The sequence below is a fragment of the Pongo pygmaeus genome, chromosome 6, assembly GCF_028885625.2.
Source record: "Pongo pygmaeus isolate AG05252 chromosome 6, NHGRI_mPonPyg2-v2.0_pri, whole genome shotgun sequence".
NCBI classification, from domain to species: Eukaryota; Metazoa; Chordata; class Mammalia; order Primates; family Hominidae; genus Pongo; species Pongo pygmaeus.
Window position 1 is genome coordinate 150,547,785 of NC_072379.2, and position 24,354 is coordinate 150,572,138.

The following is a 24,354-nucleotide window of genomic DNA, read 5'->3' on the forward strand; positions in this document are numbered from 1 at the left end:
ATTATATGAGTTCCATAGGGAAAGAAAAGATGGCTGAAAGACAAGCAATCATCACGGAGAACCATATTAGCGTCACACTTTTCTAATACAAGCAGGGGTGCCAAAAGTCAGGTGAGTGAAGATTACAGACCACACCATGAAATCAATGGCCACACTATATTATGCTTGTACCTGTTCTGGAAGTTATCACTTTTAGGAAACAGTTAAATCAGATGGAAACTGAATTGGAATATTTCAAGCTAGGGGGATACCCAATATAACCTATTTCATCAATTCTAAGAAAGAATTCAGATTTGTTTTTACACCTTATTCTCTCTGAACTTGGGATGCATCCTGCACTGCTGGAGGTTTCAGTCCTTGTCAGCCAGGGTGCAGTCACTACATAGCTGTGTGAAAACCTTCAGTCAGGTAAGACTGAAGTGTATTTCAGATTTGATGAGAAGTATGTAAGAAACACTGGTGAGCAATAAAACCAGTGACCTTCAATTAGAACTAAGTAACTGCAGTTATCAAGTATAATTATGATGACAAGGTTACTGAAAGGAAAACATCACTCATTCATTCATTCATTCATTCATTCATTCAAGAACAATTTCTTGAGTGCCTATTATCACCAGTAGCACTGTTGTGGGTGCTTGGGATGCTGTAATCTCTGATACTCAGTGAGCTTAGATCCCAGGGAAGGAAAGAAGATATAGACACACACACGTACCCTCCCACCCTGTCGGGTATCTTCTCTGGGAGTAGAACATCCAGGCAGAGGTTAAACAGCAAGTGAAAAAAGCAAAAAAGTCAATGCAGCTAAAGCTCAGAGAGAACGGTAGATAGCTAACTAGGATGGACAGGAGGCAGAAGGTCCTACAGAACTTGGGATTTTTACTCTGAATGTGAGGAGAAACCAAGGAAAGATCACTCTGGCTACGCTGTAAATAACAAAAATGGTCCCAGGGATATCAGGCAGGAGCCCATGATATAGTGACCAGTGTCATGACTGTACAGACTATCACAATCTATAGAAGGTGACACTGGCCTGGATTAGAGGTGGAGATATTCTGGAAGTATTTCAGAGGCAGAACCAAAAGGATTTTCTGATTGACTGGAAGTGGGATGTAAGAAAATGAAGAGTCAGGATGACTCCAAAGCTTCTGTAAGTTGCCACTTACAGGAAAGACTAGGGGAAGAATACTAGGGATGGGAGAGGAAGGGAAATGAGAGTTGGTTTTAGGGATGTTTTGGGATGCCTATTGAATACGAAGGGGAAATGCAGGCAGTTAAATAAAAAAGCCCAGGATGTAGTGGCTTATGCCTGTAATCCCACTTTGGGAGGCCCAGGCAGGACTGCTTGAGGCCTGGAGTTCAAGACCACTCTGGGCAACACAGGGAGACCCAATCTCCACAAAAAAGGAAAAACTTCTCCAGCATGGTGGCTCATGCCTGTAGTCCTAGCTACTTGTGAGGCTGAGGAAAGATCGTTTTAAGCCCAGGAATTCAAGGTTACAGTGAGCTATGATCATGCCACTGCACTCCTGCCTGAAGGACAGAGTGAAAGACCTTGTCATGTAGAATAAAATAAATTATAAAATAAAGCCCAGAGCTGCGGGGAGAGGTTGGGGCTGAGAATACACACTGGTGAGTCAATAGCAAATTGAAGAGAGGGGAAGATTACTTGAGAGCAAGTGCAGAGGAAAGGACTGAACCAGGGCACCCCATGTTGCCAAGTCAAAAAAATGCAGAAGATTTGGCCAAGAAGACCGAGATGTCATTGTACATAGTGTATAAAAGAAAAAAAAACATTAATAAACATTTGCATCTATCTTTGCATGTAAAAAGAATGTAACTTGTCCTACTTGTAGCAGTAACATGAAAAAGATCTTCCATCTTGCTGTCATAGGAAAACTGCCAGTTTTTGTTACTATAGAAAAAAGGGAGGTATAATAAGAGATAGGCTAGACTAGGAAATAATTCTACTGTCTGTCATTTTAACCTCATGTCAAAGTGGAAAGCTGCTTTCTTCTGACATCACTTTCCCTGAGCCCCTCTCTCCCTGCCTCTTTGAATCACCGGAGAATCCATTTCCAACCTAAACCCCTGAAATTCTCCTAAGTAGACTAATAGCTATTTACTAGTAAATGCTACTAACCACGGTCATAGAGTTTTCTAAAATTTGGTGTTCACAAAGCAAGATTTGTGTTACTAAAGTGTGGTGAGGAGTCTTCATTCATACCCTACTGAGAAGTCCACACCCAGGACGCAGTGCCTTGAGAATGCTGCAACAACTAACTGCAATCTCCCAACTTTCTGGAAGGCGCTTTGTCATTCACTAACAGTGCTACCTTGAGATGGCAGAAGTCAGAAATTGCTGCTATGCTTGCTTTTTAGTTATAAACTACCACTAGCTTAATTTCAGCCTATCAATTTAGTTTGTATTGAGTTGTTAGATTAACACTACAGTAGATAATGAAGTACACTTGCATAAGTAGTACTTCTGCTTTAAAATTTCCCCAAACTAGAAAATGTGGTTTTATTGATGTTATTCTCCTACACCCCTACTGTTAAAGATGACACAGTCCCAGAATTTTTGCTCACCATGACACTTCACTGAAATGTGTCACCACTGAGTGTTTGCTATAACAGCTTCTTCTAATATTATAAAGTGTAAAATAACTACTAAATTATTTCCAGATCTACAGAGCAGTTTTTTAAAATCATAAAACCACCCACTTATTTATCTTGCTAGCAACAAGTTCATGATAACCTTTTCTTTTCTTTCTTATTCATTGTTATCACTGAACAATGTTTTTCTACAAAATAGTGGAGGAAAGGGTGGACTAAGGGCTCCTGCCCTGTGTTAGGTTATCAGAAGTGTGGTAAGTAGAATATAATGTCTGAACATGCCTCATGAATTTTTAATGGATAAATATTCATATTTATTTCTGCTCCTACCTACAGACTTTAATAAACAAGTACACTGAATTCATTTTTGAGGTAAAGAAAAGTCTTCATTATTGAACTGTAAGATAAGAAAAAATTTAAAATACGACCAAAGATGATGCTGATAGCCTCAAAAAAGTAGGGTCATATTACTTTGTTTCTGAGATAACATCAGGTTACATAAGTTGGACTTTCTTCTGATCCATTACTTACTAAGAAAATGTATGTATATATAGCTCCATGATACACAACTCCATGACTTTCCTTCCAACTCAATTTTTACTTTTGAGACCACATCTTGCTCTGCTGCCCAGGCTGGAGTGCAGTGACATGATTACAGATCACTGCAGCCTCAAACTCCTGGGTTCAAGTGACCTGCCTGTCTCAGCTGAGACTACAGGCACACACCATCAAGCCCAGCTAATTCCAACTCAGTATGAAATGGCATGAGGATACATCCACAATTATCCACTTTTAGAGGCAAAGCTTACGAAGAAAACAATCTTCTATTGTTCTATTAATACAGTTCCAAAATGAACCTTATTACTTCAAGGATCTAAAATCCTAAATTGCTATGTATAGCAAATATTAAAGTCCAGGATGATGATTTTCTTATGTTCTTATTCCAGTGGACAGAAAACCGAGCTTGTTCATCTAGCACTCACATTAATCTGCTCCTCACACTTGCTTACTATTATATAACGACCAGCTAGACAAATCATAGGATGTAATCAGGACTCCTCCCTGTAGATACCCAGAGGTTACTTTCAAATATAACATCTTGAAAGGTTACTTTCAAAAATATTCTTGGAGTTAGTTTATCAACCAATAGGTTTCCTTCTCTGCTACCAGCACACTAGGACACAAAGCACAGCCAAATATTTTAAGCGAGGGGTCAGCAAACTTTTTCTGTAAAGGGCCAGACAGTACTAGTAAATATTTCAGGCTTCGTAGGCCACCTGGTCTCTGCTGTAACTATTCAACAACTCTGCCACTGTACAGCATGTAAAGGACAACATGTAAAGGAACAAGCATGGCTGTGTATCAATAAAACTTTATAGAGGTTAACATTTGAATTTCATATCATTTTCACATGTCAGACATTATTCTTCTTTGGACTTTTATATATTATGCTTCAATGTAAAAACCTTTCTTAGCTCTTGGTCTGTATGAAGACAGGTAATGGGCCTTTCTGGCCTGCAGGCTGTCGTTTGCCAAGCTCTTTACTGTCAGCCAAAGCATTCACGTGATTCTCTTGCAAGCCTCTGGCAGGTGAAACCTACTTCATGTCTAATATGCCAATCAGGTGTTGATGAATCCCATGTTTAAATCTACGTGTTCCTGGTGACAAATCCTAGATACGTCCCAGTCTCAAGAATCTGAGAAACCTAGTTCCAGGGCCCACTTGGGGTTCTAAGCCTGAAAAGACCAGCTTCCCTGTTTCAGATTCTCCTTAGCGATCCCTAGAATCAAGATCTGTCTCAAAGCTGGGCACAGTGTCGTATGCCTGTAGTTCCAGCCACCTGGGAGGCTGAGGTAAGAGGATCACTTGAGTCCAGGATATTGAGTCCAGCCTGGGTAACACTGTGAGACCCATGTCTCTTTAAAAATAAATAAATAAATAAATAAATAAATAGTCTCATGGTCCTAGAATCCATCAGGAATATTCTGAAACCATGGATTAAAACTGAACAAAGTAAAGGTCATGGCTGGTTCTGTCTTCCCTGCTTTTTTCTGCACATGGCCTAAAATGTCAACAGGCTTTTTGAGCCAGCTTCTTTTTAATGCTGCAACTGCTCTATCCAACCCCAGAATAGTTCATTTCTCTTTCAAATCTTTAGGGCTGGAAAGAAGGGTATAGAGAAATGTGGGTGGGAGTATGGCTTCTGTAAGAATAAGGAACAGGGATCTGGAGTGTTTTTCATTCTTTCAAGCTTGGAATCCCTGGAAACTGCAATGGCTGGGAGAAAGGGGGTGTGGGGGAGAAGACTGTGCGCTCCATTCCTGTTTTGGAGCAGATTCTGGAATATGAAGATTCCAGTAATGGGCCAGATTCCTACTGACTTGAATTAATAATTTCTAGATGGCAGGGGATGCAGACATGGAAGGAAAAATCTTTCAGGGTAAAGTAGGTAAATCTTTTGCAAGTTTGCTTTGACCCCAATTGGGAGACAGACAGAATTTACCTCCCGCACTCAAAGCCTCCATGAATACACAATGGCTATTTTACACAAAAGAAGGCTTCTCAGTTTTTAAGTACTTGAAAACAATACTTACTGTTTTCTATGGTTGGATCGTAGGAGTCCACAAATTGGCCTTCAACAAATTGAATCGTCAATGAGGATTTCCCTATAAAAGAGAACAAGAGCTTAGTGTGTGTTGGCATATGAAGGTAAAAATTTTTAATTTTGCTGTTTTATTAAAAAACTATTAATAGATGAAGAAACTAAAGGTATCAGGGCCAGAAAACATTCCTTTAATTAGCATTTGGGCAATTTCAAAAAATGAAATAAATTTCATTAATTTGCTTTATATGAGGATATTATGCAATTAAGCTATTACACAGTAAACATGTCTGTGACATTAACAAATATTACTGACCAACAAGCACATCAGATATTCTGTTAAACTAAAAGGTTTAAAGTAAGCTAATTTCCTGTAGTATTCTTGGAATCTTGCTATTTAATTTTAATATGAAAATTAAAATGATTAGTTTCATTGTATTCGTTCATATATGACGGTTAGAAGTGTTAGCAAGTACAGCTTTTAAAAAGAGTAATCCGGCCAGGCACCATGGCTCACGCCTGTAATCCCAGCACTTTGGGAGGCTGAGGCGGACGGATCACCTGAGGTCAGGAGCTCGAGACCAGCCTGGCCAACATGGCGAAACCCCGTCTCTACTAAAAATAACAAAAATTAGCTGGGTGTGGTGGCGGGTGCCTGTAATCCCAGCTACTTGGGAGGCTGAGATAAGAGAATCGCTTGCCCCCAGGAGGCAGAGGCTGCAGTGGGCCGAGATCGCACCACTGCACTCCAGCCTAGGCGACAGAGCAAGACCCCGTGTCAAAAAAAAAAAAGGGTAATCTGAAAATATGTGACGTAAATCTTTATCTTAAAAACTCCTTTGAAGCTAGAAATCCTATCTCATTCAGTATGAAAGGCCTAGCAGTATCTAGACAATTAAGAAATGTTATGGATTTCACAAAATAGCCAATAATTGAACTTGTATGTTAATAAATCAACAACTAGAGCCTTAGCTTCTCTTCTACTACCTAAAATGTCTACTGGAGGACTTTAGAACAGGGTACATGCCCTGTGAAGAAATCGCATGAGAGGCATAGTTCAGATGACTTTATCACCAGGAATGAGGACGTGGTCTCTCCCTAATTTCACCTCCAAACCCTTCCTTCTCTCTTGCATCCTTGGAGCACTATTACACACATGCTGTATATGCCTGGCACACTTAACTCCATCACAACAGGACGTGCGGTGAGAGTGAAGGAGAGGCATGGTAACACCCATCTTACACTCCTGGGTTTAATTTACGCTTGTTTCTCCTCCAAACTATGGATAGGTATAGTTGTACAATGTTTTCACATCAAAGGCATTCCTCAAAATTTAAATTATTAAAAAGTTGGCTTAAAAGTAGCGGTTGCGGCCGGGTGCGGTGGCTCATGCTTGTAATTCCAGCACTTTGGGAGGCTGAGGCGGGTGGATCACCTGAGGTCAGGAGTTCGAGACCAGCCTGGCCAACATGGTTGGTCCTGTCTCTACTAAAAATACAAAAAAAGTTACCCAAGCGTGGTGATGGGCACCTGCCATCCCAGCTACTCAGGAGGCTGAGGCAGGAGGATAATTTGAACCCAGGAGGTGGAGGTTGCAGTGAGCCGAGATGGCGCCACTGCACTCCACTCCGGGCAACAGAGTGAGACTCTGTCTTATAGAAAAAAAAAGAAAAAAAGTGGGGGTTGCTGAGAAGGAAAGGCCACAAGTTGGCAGACCTATTTACTCCTTATCAGCAGCCCAATACAGTTCAAAATGTCTCTAGAATTACTAATACCTGAAATTATTCTCTACAAAGCAACCTACATGAGCACTTGAAAATTAAACACTACTTCTCTGCTTCCAATCCTCATTGCAATTAGAATAAATTCTCAACTTTTTTTTTTTTTTTGAGACGGAGTCTTGCTCTGTCACCCAGGCTGGAGTGCAGTGGTGCAATCTTGGCTCACTGCAACCTCTACCTCCCGGGTTGAAGCGATTCTCCTGCCTCAGCCTCCTGAGTAGCTGGGATTACAGGCACGCGCCACCACGCCCGACTAATTTTTTTTGTATTTTTAGTAGAGACACGGTTTCACCACATTGGTCAGGCTGGTCTCGAACTCCTGACCTCATGATCCACCCGCCTTGGCCTCCCAAAGTGCTGGGATTACAGGTGTGAGGCACCGCGCCTGGCCTAAATTCCCAACTTCTAACCATGGCCCACAAATACCAGGCCATCCCTGCTCTGGCTACCACTCTGACCTCATGTGTCAACAGTCCCCGACAACCCGTCCTGAGGCTCCAGTCACATCCCTTCTGCTCCTGGAGTTCCTGCCTGCCTTGGCCCCTTTATTCTAGCAACCCCCACTGCCCCCATCTCTGAATATATGACTCATCTTTGTCATTCTGATCTGAGCTCAAATGTTAGTTCCACAGAGAAACCTTCAAGACCACCCTAAGGTAGTACCCATTCCTTAAAAGTCATTCTCATAGCTACTGTTTTATTAAGTTATTTGAAATGATATTTAGTGAACACTCCACTGAAGCCAGCACAGGGCCAGCCGACACATTGTAAACATTGAGATTTCTGAACAAATGAATGAAATCAAAGCGTAGATCTCCAAAGGTCACTCTTAGCCATTTAGATACTACAAAAGATCTCAATTTTATACAAATGAAATAGAAAACACAGTTCAACAGAAATTAAGAAACAATTCAACTAGTATTTATTGGTACCTAATCACAGGCCTGCCTGTGATATAGGAATACAATAGTTTAAGAATTCCACAAATTTAAAATGAATTGTGTTGAAAAGAAACCATGTTATATATGCTAGCCTGTAAAGGAGAATTTAACTCAAAATACCGCAGAACTACTTCAGGTAATAAAAATAACAAGAAGAAAACTCCTCTCTTATGTTATTGAAACTGAAAAATTAGAAGGAGTAAAAAAAAACTGTTATTTACACTGAATGCCACTGCTTAAAGAAATGAAATTTAATTAGAAAGAAAGAAGGGAACAAACTTCTTAAGGGCTTTTGCAAGGTACTTCTAAGGACTCCGGTGGGCTTTTTATACTCTTATGTGGGTAGGATAAGGGTTTGTGGGGTTTTTGTTTTGCTTACAAATGGAAAGAAAGCAGATCATTTTTTCCCTAAAGATATGGGCAAGAGTTACAAAGAAAAAAGGAAATAATATAATTAAAAAGATTTTTGCAACATTTTGTGTAGTAGAACTGGACTAAAAATAGTGAAAGAGGGGCTAAGTATGATACATGGGATAAGCTCCCTCAGCACTGGGCAACTGGGAACCCCTGGATCAGACAGTCCTCTGAACTGGCACTGGCCAAGTCTCAACAACCTGACTTGCGGGAGTGAAGGGACGGGGAAAAGAGCCTCAGGAGTTTCCCGTGAAATTTAGGAAGCCACATTTGAACAGAAAAGAAAGTTACACACATTAAACAAGACAGCATGAGATCAAGCGCAAAAATGGAGTGAGAGAAGAGCTCCTTATTTGTATTACAATGGGCATATACTATTTGACAGGCTAAATTAACATTTCACTTGAAAACATAAGTAATCATTCTGGTAACAGACAATGTAGTCTAACCAAAATCACATCGCAGGTTGACAGCCAACTGTTGTTTTCATGAATAGTAAACTGCGATACCAGAATTTAAAACTTATTCCTCCAGGGTGGAAACTGGATTTTCAATCAGACTGGCCCTAGGAGAAAGGTATTGTTCATTAGCAGAAGTGGCACTGGAGAAAAACTATGTTTCCCTTGGGTCTCTCCTCCCTGGGGCTCTCCTGCCAAGGTGAGGTCATTAATTATTTAAATAATCCAGAAGGGATAGGAAGGCTATATTTGCTAACATGCTGTTTTCTGCCATTTCCATTAAAAAGTGCTATTATTAACCAGTGTTGAAATCTTGACAAGTCAGTATTAAATGCTAATGAATCTTCATAAATAAACCCCACCGCTCATTTTCAAGTGTTCTCAGTTCTAGTTATAATTTCTGGCTTTAAGGAGTGTCTTCTGGAGACGTAGTTCAGATCTTTTGGTTAGGTTTTTCTAGTTTGTTTGCAGCCACAAAAAGGCATTGGTGATATCTACTGTGATCACCTTTAACCTTTTTCTCTCAATAACTTCATATATTTACTTTGGCTTTTGTCCTTAGCAAATTCAGGTCTGGAAACACTTGCTGAAGATAATCTCACACTCCAGATCAACTCTTTGGAAAAATGTTACATGAAAACCACACAGGAATGATCCCAAATAAATGGAAAAGTAGCCCATACTCAGATGTGTGTTTATCCTCAAACACAAATCACTCTTTTAATGACATAAATTACTATAAATGGTTTAAAAGGCAGTATCTCAATTCCTACAATTAACTGTCAAATACTCTTCTTCCAAACCAAAACCCACCTTAACTTTTAAAAATAAAAATTATTTTAAAAAATTCTTCTGAGCTTTTATCGGGGAATAGCATTGTATTATTTTTTCCAATGATAAAATGGCACTGAGCTTCTCAGCTGGTATTTTCACTACAGAAGGTGTACTTTCAGGGGTGTTGACTCAATCCTACACCTCATGATTATTGCAAAACAGGCACTGTTTACAGAATTATTTTAAGTTTTCAGATTAATATTGACTTTGTTATCATGCTTATTCTCCTAAAAAATAACTTATTAGCCAGGTGTGGTGGCTCATGCCTGTAATCCCAGCACTTTGGGAGGCTGAGGCCAGTGGATTGCTTGACCCCAGGAGTTTGAGACCAGCCTGGACAACATGATAAAACCCTATCTCTACAAAAAAAAAAGAATATATAAAAATTAGCTGAGTGCAGTGATGTGTGCATATAGTCTCAGTTACTCAAGAAGCTGATGTAGGAGGATCGCTTGAGCCGAAGGGTTGAGGCTGCAGTGTGCGTTGAGCGTGCCACTGCACTCCAGCCACGGTCTGTCCCCCCCCACCCCCGACTCCCTACAAGCCCAGCATTTTCCCAAACAGTTTATACACTGCTTGTTCATTGGGATATGATGGGCAAGACCAGATTTTCAATCTATTAACTAGTCTATCAAGGCATTCTGCAGAAGGGGGAGTCCATTAGAACCGATGTAACGTATCTAGGACACAACCCACTCCAAGGCTGCTTTCACCACCTCAAATTCACAACATAACTCTTAAGGGGCTTTGATGACCATGGACACAAGCTAACAGTGGGCCTGAAAGCCCACTGGCCTTTGCACCAGTAATCCTCTCCATGCAACTTCAGCAACCCACCTCCTGAGCACACCAAGAAGTGCCTGGTCACCACCCAGACTGCTGTTCCTCTGGCACCGGCCCTTCTTCCCACCTATCAATCAATACACAGTATTCCCCAGTGGTCTCCCTTTCTGATTCTCATCATCTAATCCAAACCATCTCTACCAGCAATGTTTTCAAATCAGTGGTGTGGCCTAACTATTCATGAAGTCAATATACTGAGCCATGACCCATACTATTTTTATTTTTATTTTTAAGAAATAGGAATGCCAGCATGGACTGCAAACAAGAAAGGTGTTATGAACCTTCTTTCTCAGTTATACATACATTTATTACTGGGCCACAATGTAAAACGTGTTTCTCACTAAGGTGGCTACAGACAAAAAGGTTAGAAATATACTAAACCATGACCTTGAATCTCCAATCTCCACCAGGTTTCTTTCTTCCCTATACAGTATAAGCCCCAAGACAAATCTTCCACTACTCTTTTGTAAGAAGTCTCCAATTTCTCTTCTGTAGGGCCCTTCAACAAACCTCTGTTTTTTTTGTTTTTTTGAGATGGAGTCTTGCTCTGTCACCCAGGGGCTGGAGTGCAGTGATGCAATTTTGGCTCACTGTAAGCTTCGCCTCCCAGGTTCACACCATTCTCCTGCCTCAGCCTCCCAAGTAGCTGGGACTACAGGCGCCCACCACCACGCTTGGCTATTTTTTTTTTTTTTGTATTTTTAGTAGAGATGGGGTTTCACTGTGTTAGCCAGGATGGTCTCGATCCCTGGCCTCGTGATCTGCCCGCCTCAGCCTCCCAAAGTGCAGGGATTACAGGTGTGAGCCACCGCGCCCAGCCACAAACCTCTATGATCTTAATCTAATCAACTGCCTTTGTGAGCCTATTGAGCTCAGCTACAGAAAATTCCACAACCATGTGGGTTGGTGACCCTTAGCAAGCTAAGGTCTATCCATCCATGTCCCATTGCTTTAGAATCCTGAGTGGCTTCTTCCTTGCCTCCAACAGTAGTAATTCTTTCTCAAAGTGTGGGCCCAGCAGCTTAGTAGTACAGGGTAACCTGTAACAAATGCAATTTATTGAGCCCCACTCAAACCTACTGGATGGGCAATTCCAGAATGGAAGTATGAACAAGCCCCCTAGGTGATTCAGCTGTACAGTTCAATGTGTAGGAACCACTGCCCTCAGGCAACAAGTTCAACTATTATCACCTATCACCTCCAGAGTGTTCCCTAATCCTCCAGCTCCTACTAGCAACTCAGTTCATAATCACTTAAAGGACACCTACTATGGGCCAGGCACTGAGGACATGGCCATGATTAAGACATGCTATGACTTCTGAGCTATGAGGAAGGCACTCTCAATGTCCTGATCGCCGCTACCCTCTATTCACCCAGTGTCCCAGCCTTGGTGCATACGCATCAAACACAGTGACTGGAGCTCCTGAGCTGGGCATGTAGCCCTGTCTGCCTTATACGGTCTGATGTTTTCACCGGAGGAAGAGTTAGCCACCCTCCCCTTCCACAAAAGCTGTGCTATCCCCTTGTTCTCTAGATCCCACACTCCCTCCTGGTCTCCTCTGAACCTTCCTCCTCCTGAATTAGTTATAAACACATTTTTAGTTGACTTCACTCCATGTGGCTTGTTATAATGGTATCTCTGAAATATTTAAATATACTTAAAAATCCAATGGGGCATATTGATTAGGCTCCCCTTTGCTCTCAGTGTTACAGGGAACTCTCGCTGGATGCTGCAGTAGTCGGGTGCTACACACTTGACCATGAAGATGAATGCACCATACAGAAACTGATCTCAGCCACTTACAGCTCCATTTTACTCACCTAAATTAAATGTGCCCATGGGGATGCACCTGTGCGCCCTGCAGAACTATAACACCCCTGACAAAAGGTGCGTAGGTCCTGGCTTGAGGAACCTTCAAGGAAAAGGTCAGGTAAATAGAGTTTAAAGTACTGGGGGCAATTAAGGAAGAGGAAGAGAAGCAGCTCTCTAACTTTAGGGGAAACATCAATGAAAGAAATCAAACATCAATGAAACCTGCAGAATAGAACTCAATGAGTACCACTGAACTGAAAGGATACAGTAACTGTAATCCCAGCAATTTTGGAGACTGGGCTGAGGCTGGCAGATTGCTTGGGCCTAGGAATTCAAGACCAGCCCGGGCAACACAGTGAGACCCCCCAGTCTCTATAAAAAAATACAAAAAAAAATTAGCAGGGCGTGGTAGTGCACGGCTATGCGCTCCCAGGTACTTGGGAGGCTGAGATGGGAGGACCACTTGAGCCCGGGAGGTCAAGGCTGCACTCCAGCCTGGGTGACAGAGTGAGACCCTCTCTTAAAAAGATACCATTGAAAAGCTACTGGGCAGAGGCAAGAGGCAAGAGGCAAGCTGTGACTTGTGGATGTCTACCTCCCTACTGACTAAATGATGACATTCCCGCAGAACAGCTATTAGGTTTCTTCCCTCCAGCTCGGTTACACATTTACTTAAACCTCTACCTAGTTTCATCAGTTACAGAGAGAATCCCTTTTGTAGAATAAGAAGATTAACTCTCCAGTCGTCCTTTCTCCCAGCTCTACCTCCTAACAGCTGTATTTTTACAGTTCCAAGCATGGCAACATTCCATTCCATTCTGAATCCCAAGTTTTCAAAGCTTTGACTATGGATTAATTCATTCATTTACTCAAGTATCTATCTGTTAAACGGCTATTAAGTGAGAGGCATAATTCTAAGCATGGGAATACATTGATGAATAGACACAAACCCCTTCCTCAGTACATAAATTCTAATGGGGAGAAACACATTAAAAAAAAACACAATAGGCCAGACACAGTGGCTTACGCCTGTAATCCTAGCACTTTGGGAGGCCGAGGCGGGCGGATTGACTGAGCTCCGGAGCTTGAGACCAGCTGGTGAAACCCCATCTCTACTAAAAATACAAAAAATTAGCTGGGCGTGGTAGCACGAGCCTGTAATCCCAACTACTGGGGAGGCTGAGGCACAAGAATCACTTGAACCTGGGAGGCAGAGGGTGCAGTGAGCCGAGATTGTGCCACTGCACTCCAGCCTGGGAGACGAGAGTGAAACTCTGTAAAAAACGAAAAGAAAGGGCAGGAAAGGAAAGGACAGGACAGGACAGGAAAGGAAAGGAAAGGAAGAAACAGGAGAGTGGTAAAGGTTTAGGATTTAAACTCAAGATTGTGGTGTGAATCCTAGCTGTGTCTTGAAGTTAAGCGCTCTGGGCCTCAAAATCTCTCTGCATCATAATGATTAAATGAAATCACAGACATAAAGCACAGTACCTGGCACCCATCATGTACATATTCAGTAAACAGTTATTCAATTCTGTACCACAATCCCATATTCAATCAAGTCTTTCCCAAATTATGATCAACACCTTGAATCCACAAACACCAACTTAAGTCCTACTCCACGTGTAACTGTGGAAGAGTCAGTATAAAATACCTGATTGAAACCTACAAGGAACCTGTAGTCTCAACAGGGAGAAAGGTACTACTAATCGAGAAAAGTCAAATATCACCCTCCTCCACTTTGGAAGTGTCTTTTTTTCGGAGACAGGGTCTCCCTCGGTTGCCCAGGCTGGAGTGCAGTAGAACAATCAGAACTCACTGCAGCCTCCAACTCCTGGGCTGAAGGGATCCTCTTGTCTCAGCCTCCCAAGTAGCTGGGACTACAGGGTGTCCCCACCACACCCAGTGAGTTTTTTTTGTAGAGACAGGGTCTCACGATGCTGCCCATGCTGGTCTCAAACACCTGGGCTCAAGCGGTCCGCCCATTCTGTCCTCCCAAAGTGCTGAGATTATGGGTGCGAACCCACTGTGCCTGGCCTGAAAAGGGTTTTCCAGTCAGAAGAGTGACATGAGAAGATGAAACATTAGGAAGATGAGAATGCGACTCTGAAAAATGGACTAGAAATAAAAACTGGACTTTTTTTTTAAGTCCACTTCAATATAGGTACTTATTACAAACCAACAAAAAAAGGGAAAAATTAATCTCTAAGAAAAAAATAAGAAAATCTTAAGAAGAAACAAAGTATGTATCTGGTTTCAAGACTTACTAGGAGTCTAAAGTAATTAAGACAGTGTCGTACTGGCATAAGGACAGACACAGACTAATGGAAGAAAATGCACACTCCCAAAATAGATCCAGACATATGTATCATCAACTGATTTTCAACAAAGAACGGTCTTTTTCAACAAATGGTGCTGAAACAACTGGATGTCAATATCAGAAAAAATAAGAGAGAGGCTGCGGCAGTAGCTCATGGCTGTAATCTCCACACTTTGGAGCCGAGGTGCGAAGATCGCTTGAGGTCAGGAGTTTGAGACAAGCCTGAGGAACACAGCAAGTCCAGTTTCTACAAAAAATTTTTAAAATAAAAATAGAGAGAGAAGCTTGGTTTGTATCCTATAAAAATGTATAGGATCCAAAATAGATCATATTGCTTGAGCCCAGGATTCAAGACCTGCCTGGGTCACATAACGAAATCTCATCTCTACAGAAAATCAAAAAATGAGCCAGGTGTGCTGGTGTGCTCCTGTGGTACCAGCTACTGGGGAGGATGAGATGGAAGAATCATTTGAGCCTGGGAGGTTGAGGCTGCAGCAAGCTGTGATTGTGCCACTGCACTCCAGCCTGGGTGACGGAACAAGACGCTGTCTCCAAAATCAAAAAAATCATAGACCTAAATGTAAAAACTATGAAACTTCTAGAAGAAGTATTGGAAAAAAATCTTTGCAACCTTGAGATGGGTGAAGATTCTGAGGTATAAAATCCGAAGTACAATCCATAAAAGAAAAAAATAACATCTTGGACTTCTTCAAAATTAAAAACTGTACTAAGAGCCTTGTTAAGGGAATGAAAAGACAGGCCAGACTGGGAGAAAATATGTGCAAAGGACCCATATCCAGAATATGCTTCACTCTCATAACTCAACAACAAGAAAAAATCCAATTAAGAAAGTGAGCAAAAGATCTGAACACTTTAACAAAATATTCAAATGGCAAAGCACATTAAAGATGCTTTTAACATCATTATCCATTAGGGAAATGTAAATTAAAAATTACAGTGAGATGCTACACACCTAATTAAAATGGCTAAAATAAAAAACACTGGCCATCCCAGTGCTTGCTAGGACATGGAGCAACCTGGACGCTCACCCATTGCCTGTGGGAATGCAAAATGGTGCAGTCAATTTGGCAAGTTCAGCAGCTTCTGAAAAGCTTAACCTACACTTACCATATGACCCAGCAATCTCATTCCTAGGTATTTATGGAAGACAAACGAAAATTTATGGTCAACACAAAAACCTGTATTTGCATGTTTATACTGGTTTTACTCATAATTGCCCCAAAGTGGAAACAAACCAAATGTCCTAAATTATGTGAAACCCACCCCGCAGCCTTGTGCTCCGCCCCTGATGGAGGAAGTGACACCACAGGCCCCATGTGAGCGCACTGCAACACACGCAGCTGCCTGGTGAGAAGGAGCCGGTGTCCTACCAGCCGCTGCTGCCCAGAACTGGGCCCTTAGGGAGGAGGCGGCAAGAAGATGGCGGACGACCCCAGTGCTGTGGACAGGAACATGGAGTTCTGGAAGATCAAGAAGCTCATTAAGAGCTTGGAGGCGGGCTGGGTGCAGTGGCTCACGCCTGTAATCCCAGCACTGTGAGGCTGAGGCGGGCGGATCACCCGAGGCCAGGAGTTCAAGACCCGCCTGGCCAATATGGTGAAACCCCGTCTCTACTAAAAATACAAAAATTAGCTGGGTGTGGTGGCACATGCCTGTAGTCCCAGCTACTTGGGAGGCTGAGGCAGAAGAATCTCATGAATCCGGGAGGCTTATGTGGCAGTGAGGCGAGATCACGCCACTGTACTCCAGCCTGGGCGACAGAGCTGTCTCAAAAAAAAAAAAAAAAAAAAAAAAAAAAAAAAAAAAAAAAAAAAAAAAAAAGAGCTTGGAGGCAGCCTGCAGCAATGGCACCAGCATGATACCATTGATCATTCCTCCCAAAGACCAGATTTCACCAGTGGCAAAAATGTTATCAGATGACTTTGGAACTGCATCTAAGTTTATTAAGGCAGGAGTAAACCGCCATTCAGTCCTGGGAGCCATTACATCTATACAACAAAGGCTCAAACTTTATAAGAAAGTATCTCCAGATGGTCTGGTTGTTTACTGTGGAACAACTGTAACAGAAGAAGGAAAGGAAAAGAAAGTCAACACTGACTTTGAATCTTTCAAACCAATTAATACGTCATTGTATTTGTGTGACAACAAATTCCATAAAGGGGCTCTTACAGCACTACTTTCAGATGATAGCAAGTTTGGATTCATTGTAATAGATGGTAGTGATGCACTTTTTGGCACACTCCAAGGAAACACAAGAGAAGTCCTGCACAAATTCACTGTGGATCTCCCAAAGAAACACGGTAGAGGCGTTCTGCCCATTTAAAAATGGAAAAAGGACATAACTATGTTCAGAAAGTAGCAGAGACTGCTGTGCAGCTATTTCTGGGGACAAAGTGAATGTGGCTGGTCTAGTTTTAGCTGGATCTGCTGACTTTGAACTAAGTCAATCTGATATGTTTGATCAGAGGTTACAATCGCAAGTTTTAAAATTAGTTGATATATCTTATGGTGGTGAAAATGGACTCAATCAAGCTACTGAGTTATCTACTGAAGTCCTCTCCGAAGTGAAATTCATTCAAGAGAAGAAATCAATAGAACGATACTTTGATGAAATCACCCAGGACACGCAAAAGTACTGTTTTGGCGTTGAAGATACACTAAAGACTTTGGAAATGGGAGCTGTAGAAATCTAATGGTCTATGAAAATCTGGATATAATGAGATACGTTCTTTATTGCCAAGGCACAGAAAAGGAGAAAATTCTCTAACTCCAAAGCAAGAAAAGGATAAATCCCATTTCACAGACAAAAAGACCGGACAGGAACACGAGCTTATCGAGAGTATGCCCCTGTTGGAATGGTTTGCTAACAACTATAAAAAACTTGGAGCTACGTTGGAAATGATCACAGATAAAATGCAAGAAGGGTCTCGGTTTGTGAAAGGATTTGGTGGAATTGGAGGTATCCTGCGGTACCGAGTAGATTTCCAGGGAATGGAATACCAAGGAGGAGACAATGAATTTTTTGACCTTGATGACTAGACATGGGTCTGGCAAAACGTGCCTCATCCTCCAGCATCCAACCCAAGAAGCGTACCCATGGTGGAATTCTAACAGATCCCTGCCTTACAACTGAAACACTTCCAGAACTTTATCCATGAGCACTGGTTATTGAAAAGATAACCGAAACAAAACCAGACCCAACCCTACACTTTGTTTTGTCATGGTGTCAACGCAGCAGCCTACAACTAAGTTCCTAAATGCCACTTTGGACTAATTTAAACAAGAATCCCAGTTTTTACTTTACTCAATGGTGAAATTGGTTGCTCTTGTATTTTATGAAAAAAAAATTTTTTTTAAACCTTCATATACAGAAGTAAAAATATTTTCACTGCTGTAACCTTCAAGTTAATAGAAGTGAGATCATACTGGTTTGTTTCTTATTTTGATTGGAGAAAAATTAAATTGCTGCATTTCGCAGTGACCCATTTACATGGCATTCCCAGCTTAGACTGCCTAAGAAATATATGTGGTGAAATGTTGGAACCATTTCTCTCTTGGTCTGTTTAATGTTGAAAGGGTGAGCTAATAGGAGGCAATTTCAACTTCACTCCCTCAAGCTACCCTCCCTCCCTCCAGACTGGCAGTTTCAAGGATGTAAACTGCATTGCAAAATCAAACTGACTCATGAAGCATTTGGGCCAGTGCACTGTTTACTTCCATCTGTTTGCTGACACATTTGTGCCCAGCGTTTGGGAGCCCTTTGTATCAACGTTCTGACAAGCGTCCCTATAACCTTAACCTACTCGAAACCAGTTTGGGTTGGATATGATGGGGCTTCTGTGCTATTGCTGGGATTGGGGGAAATAAAATATGCAATTTAAGTGGGGGGAAAATCCACCCAAAGGGATACAGGCATCCCTTGGTATACAAGGGGGACTGGTTCCAGGATGCTTGAGTATAGCAAAATCCGAATGTGATGAAGCCCTGCTTTTCACCCTGCAGAACCTGCATATATGAAAAGTCGGCCCTCCATACCTGTGGGCTTTGCATCCAAGGAATACTGTATTTTTCATTTGCATTTGGTTGAGGAAAAAAAAATTCCTGCCTGTAAGTGGGCCCACACAGTTCAAACTGTGTTGATTAAGGGTCAACTGTCCTATTAAGCAATACAAAGGAATTAAATACTGGTATATGTACACATGAATAAACCTCAAATGTGTTGTGCTAAGTAGTCAGACGCAAAAAGATGCATAATATATGGTTCCATTTATTGGGCATTCTGATAAAGACAAAACTATAGGACAGAAAACACAAAGGAGTAGGGGGCTAACTAGAAACAGGCACAGGGCGCTTTTTGGGTTGATGGATTGTTCTACAGCCTGATTGTGGATGTAGATGACTGCAGACTTGTCAAAACCTGTTGAATGCTACCTGAAAAAAAAAGAAATTTTCTCAAAGTTTTAAATTTTATTTTTCCTTTCTTTTTACAGGTGTGGGACCTCAAGTTTTTTTTTAAATCTTCACCCTTACCTCATACATAAAAACTAACTAGAAATGGATCAGAGAACTAAACATAAAAGCTAAAACTAGAAAACTTCTAGAACATGAAAAAAAAAAACAAAAAACAAAACTTTCTCAAGTCCAACAGAGCTTTAAAGTGAAAAAAAAAAAAAAAAAAAAACAACTTTATGATCTTCAGGTAGACAGATTCCTGACACGATACAAAATAAACAAAAAAAACAAAACAAAAAAATGAACCGAGTTTCATCAAACTTACAAACTTCTGTTCTCCGAAACACAGGAACAACAAAAAAGTCACACTAGGAGAAAATATTCATTAAATACACATCTGAAAAAGGACTTTTATTCAGAATATATAATTCAGTAAGAAGAATCTGATAATCTAGGCAAAAGACTTGAACAGACACTTCACAAACCAAGATATCCAAATTTCCAGTAGGTATATGAAAAGATGTCCAACATTCTTAGTGGGAAAATTCAAATAAAACTACAACCTACCATCTGAGAATAGCTAGAAAGTTAGAAAGGCTGCCAATACCAAGGATCAGAGAGGATGGGCAGGCAGCAACCAAAGCTCTCATGTGCTGCTAGTGGAAGCATAAAATGGTCAAAATGTTTTGGAAAAACAGTTTGGTAGTTTCTCCTAAAGTATACACTTAACATATATGTGACTCAGCAATCCCACGCCTAGGTATTTACCAAAGAGAAATGACTGTGTGTCCACAAAGACATTTACTCAAAATGCTCATAATAGCTTTATTCTTAATAGTTAAATGCTAGGATAACCCAAATATCCACCAACGGGTGATCGGATAGACAAATTAAGGTATATCCATCCATTCAACAGAATACCACTCTGCAATAAAAATAAATTATACATGCAATACCATGGATGAATCTCAAAAACATTATGCTAACTGACATACAAAAATGAGTATATATTGTATGATTCGATGTATGTGAAATTTTAGGGTAAGAAAAACTAACCCAGAGTGATGGAGAGCAGATCAGTGCTTCCTGGGGAGCCAGGGTAGGGCGTGAGGGACATTGAAAGAACTTGTGGGGATGACGGAATGTTTCGTATTTTGATAAAGGCGGAGGTTACATAGGTGCATAAATCTGTCAAAACTCATCCAACTCTACACTTAAAATGGATACTTTATTATATGTAAATTACACCTCAATAAACTTGATTTAGGAAAAAAAGACTTTTTTTTTTTTGGAGACAGGGTCTCGATCTGTTGCCCAGCCTGGAGTACAGTGGCAGGATCATAGCTCACTGTATTCAAACTGCTGGTCTCAAATGATCCTCCCACCTTGGTCTCTCAAAGCACTGGGATTACAGGTGTGTGTCACCATGCCCAGACCATTTACTACTTTTTACTAAACAGTATGAGATGGTGGTTATTAGCTATGTGACTTTGGGCAGTTTTCCTGAGTCCTTTTCCTTAACTGTAAATGGACATAATAACAGTACCTATCCTGTAACAGGTGCTTTGTGAGGATTAAATGAAAATATATACCAAACATCTGGCATGTAGCAAGTGCTCAGCAAATCTCATTATTATTAATATTAGTAATACTATTAGTAACTGCTCTTAGGCAGAAATAATCCGCTTAGGATAAAAAAAGTATTTTCAGAATTATATCTAACAAATTAACCTGAAAGATGACATACAGTAACTATTTCAACTAAAGCCTCAAAATAACACAAGCAAAATAACAAACACATACATATACCCCTAAAGCAGAAAATTACTGTTTCATTTACCCACAACTGAGTGACTGATACCACCCATCTCATGTGCTCATGGTTCTACAGTCAACGCTGGGCTCACTTTTAGTTTACTCTTTGGGCTGCCTTTATCTGGTGGGCTGGTGGTGCTACACAGCTGGGAAGGCGGGGCATTCTCCCTTTCTCTGTGTCTCCTCCTAACATCTACTGCACATCACTTGAGGCTCCCAAGAACACAAAAGCAGAAGCTGCCAACTTCTTAGGGCTTAAAGCCTGGAGCTGGCACATCACCATCTCTGCTGCATTCTGCAGGCTCAAGACAGTCACAGGGCAAGCACAGGAATACCAGGAGAGTGCCTCATTAGGGACCAACAATACAACAGACACCAGTAAAGCAGACTTGGTTTGTAAACGGCAGAAAAAAGACTGCAGACTCACCTGGGTTATAAATGGAATGAAACCTGAATCACCACTGTTAAAAGGCTGGAATAACAATGAACCGCATAACGGTTTCTATGTGTTCCTTACATGACACACAACGCCAATCATATGCTTAACAATCGTATGCACCCACTCTAGTAAGAAATGTGTAGCTCCCCCTATGGCAGGATTGGTGGTTGTTGCTTTTTCGAGAGGGAGGGGTGATACGTGTTGTGTTGTGTGTGTCTATGTATATTACACACACGTATATATATTAGTGTCACTAAGGAAGTGTTTTGAAAAGATGTTTACGATTCTAATCGGAATACCAATCCCCACATGTCCGTCGTATAGAGTCAGATGAGAGTGTGTGATGCAGAACATACACATCTTTATTATTGTACAGAACCTAAAAAGTGAGACACCGTTAGAGTTTACGGAACATTCTCACATGAATTATCTCGCTTGTTCCTGTGAGCTAAGCAGGGTTGACATCATGTTGTTCTTTCTCACACCCCTTCCCCAATTTTAAAAATAGATGCCAGGAGATTTTAAAAAAAGGAAAAAATTAAACTGCAATTATTATTATTATGACAAAGATAAGGCAGAAAAAGTAAAACTAGTTCATAAAAATACCCTTTCAAATACTTATAGGTAACCCTATTGCCAATTACTATGCTACCAGATATACACCACTGAGGAAAATAAGAAATATGTTTAATTATATAACATCAAGGACTCAGTTTCATAAATGAAGAATTTTATTAACAGGATTATTAAACTAAACAAAAATAAAGTGCTACCCAGAAAGGCCATAAAACTGTTTCCCTGGAGACTTTAAAAATAGGCTATTCATCTCTATAGGATGGTTTAAAGACAAAGCTGAGGTGGAAGGCAACAATAATAGCCCTGATAAACTGCAGGAAATTAAATGTTTAGCAACAATGAAGAATGAGTTTTCCTAGAACTGTGGCCAATCTGGAGAGAAGACCCGGGATACAGGTGACGGTGGGAAAGAGCTAGAGAAAAGCAAAGACAAAAATTCTCTATTTCTTAACATATTAAAGAACATGAAATTTAAGAATGATCAAAACTAGTAATAACACAGTATGAGGAAAATGAGATATGAAATAGAGTATACTCATCCGTCAGCCTGAATGGTTAAAACCATTCATATTTTATAAAGATAATTTCTTCAAAAGTTCTTAAAATCTGCGCTGACCTCATTATCAACACCAATTCACTCCTCACAATATCTGGGCTGTATAATATATATGGCAGCCAGCAGCCATACATCAACAGTAAGTACCTGAAATGTGCTCAGTTCTGACTGAGATGTGTCACAGTGTAAGTATGACAAAATGTACAAATATCAACAATATCCATCACATGTTGAAATAACATTTTGGACATACTGAGCTAAATTAAGTATATTAATTTCACTTATTTCTTTTTACTTAATATGCCTACTGGAAAAATCTAAAATTATATTAGATTATATTTTTAGGTGTTTTTTTTTTTTTTTTTTTTTTTTTTTTGAGACCTCAGCCTCCCACTTTTGTAGAGACAGGGTTTCGCTGTGTTGCCCAGGCTGTTCTGGAGCTCCTGAGCTCAAGTGATCCTCTCACCTTGGGTCCCAAAGTGCTGGGATTCTAGGCGTGAGCCACTGCACCAGGCCAGATTGTTTCCATTGGACAATGCTGCTCTGTACCCTTGTTTAAGGGAATAGGATCATATTATTTGTATAAATTTAGCTCCCTAAATTTGTGCTCCAGAAATACTTCCACAGAAGTCAAAAAAAAATGGAAGGTAGGCTCATTTTGTGTACAGCTCAATTTTTTAGGACACTGCTCATACAGAAACACGGTTAGATTAAGAAAGCAATTTATTATTATAAAACGTATTCACACATTTTTGTAGCACTGTTATGCAGAATGAAAAGATCTAGAGAAAGAGTCCAACTCCCCCTCCCCGCAAGCAGGAATGACAAACATCCTTGTAGTAAGACACTGCCTGCCTGAGTGGGCAGTGTGAGCATGTGGGGCCACCTGGGTCCAGCAACCTCATTTGTCTCTGGGGCAACAATCCTGCGGTGTGAGGGTATGCTTGGTCAAATCCTTGGGTGACACAAGGACCCAGGGCCAGCAAACCCTCAGAACCCTAGTTGTAGGCACAGCCACCTGTCTTCGGGACCATGGGAACTGTGCCCTGTGTGGGTGGTCGCTAGGGCCTCTGTGGCCAGAAAGCAAGGGAAGTGTGTGGATCTGGCAGGTGCGTAAATAAATCTGGTCCCCCCCTTAAACATGCTCCTGTTCCATCATTTCTGATTTTAGCCAATGGCAACATGACCTACTCAGGCACTCATGAGAAATCTGAAGGCTACTTCACAGCTCCCACATTGGTCTTGTCCATTCTCCCTCTAAGGAAATCTCCGATGTGTGTCCTCTTCATCTCATCTACTCTGCGCCTTGGCTGCTCTTCCCATTTCTACTCCCTTACCACCCCTCCCACTTCACAGAACAGCAGGAGGGATGGAAGCCAGGATCAGCACACTACAGACCAGGGGCCAAATTTGGCCTACAGCCTGTTTTGGTTTTGTACAGTCTATGAGCTAAAAATGGTTTTTTCATCTTTAAGTGGCTGGAAAAAGAAACAGTATTTCATGATACTGAAAATCAGATGAAGTTCAAGTGTTATATCCATAAATAAAGTTTTACTGGCACACATCCACACCCACTCATTGATGTATTGTCTGTGGCTGCTTTTGTCCTACAAAGGCAAAGTAGAATAGCTGCAACAGAGGCTACATGGCCTGCCCTGCAAAGCTTGAGATATTTACTATCTGGCCTTTTACAGAACAAGTCTGCCAGCCCCTGGTATAGATCATCATCTTATTTGTTGCTTAAAACCCTTCAGTCACTTCCCACAGTTTCTAGGAAAAAGTCTAAAACTTTTCACAGAGCAGACAAAACTGTTCTTGATGGACAGTTGGCAAACACGAGAGTCCCGACCTCTCTCATTACTCACACCTCACCCTTCT

At 41.1% G+C, this 24,354-nt stretch overlaps 1 protein-coding gene and 1 pseudogene across 1 annotated transcript in view; one reads left to right on the forward strand and one right to left on the reverse strand.

Moving 5' to 3' along the window:
- Positions 1-24,354, reverse strand: part of RHEB (Ras homolog, mTORC1 binding) — a 53,751-nt gene that overhangs the window by 19,575 nt on the left and 9,822 nt on the right. Inside the window, exon 2 of the mRNA XM_054493708.2 lies at positions 5,209-5,280. Coding sequence (XP_054349683.1) covers positions 5,209-5,280 — 72 coding nt within the window. The remainder of the gene's footprint in view (positions 1-5,208; positions 5,281-24,354) is intronic.
- Positions 16,379-17,753, forward strand: LOC129039989 (eukaryotic peptide chain release factor subunit 1-like; annotated as a pseudogene).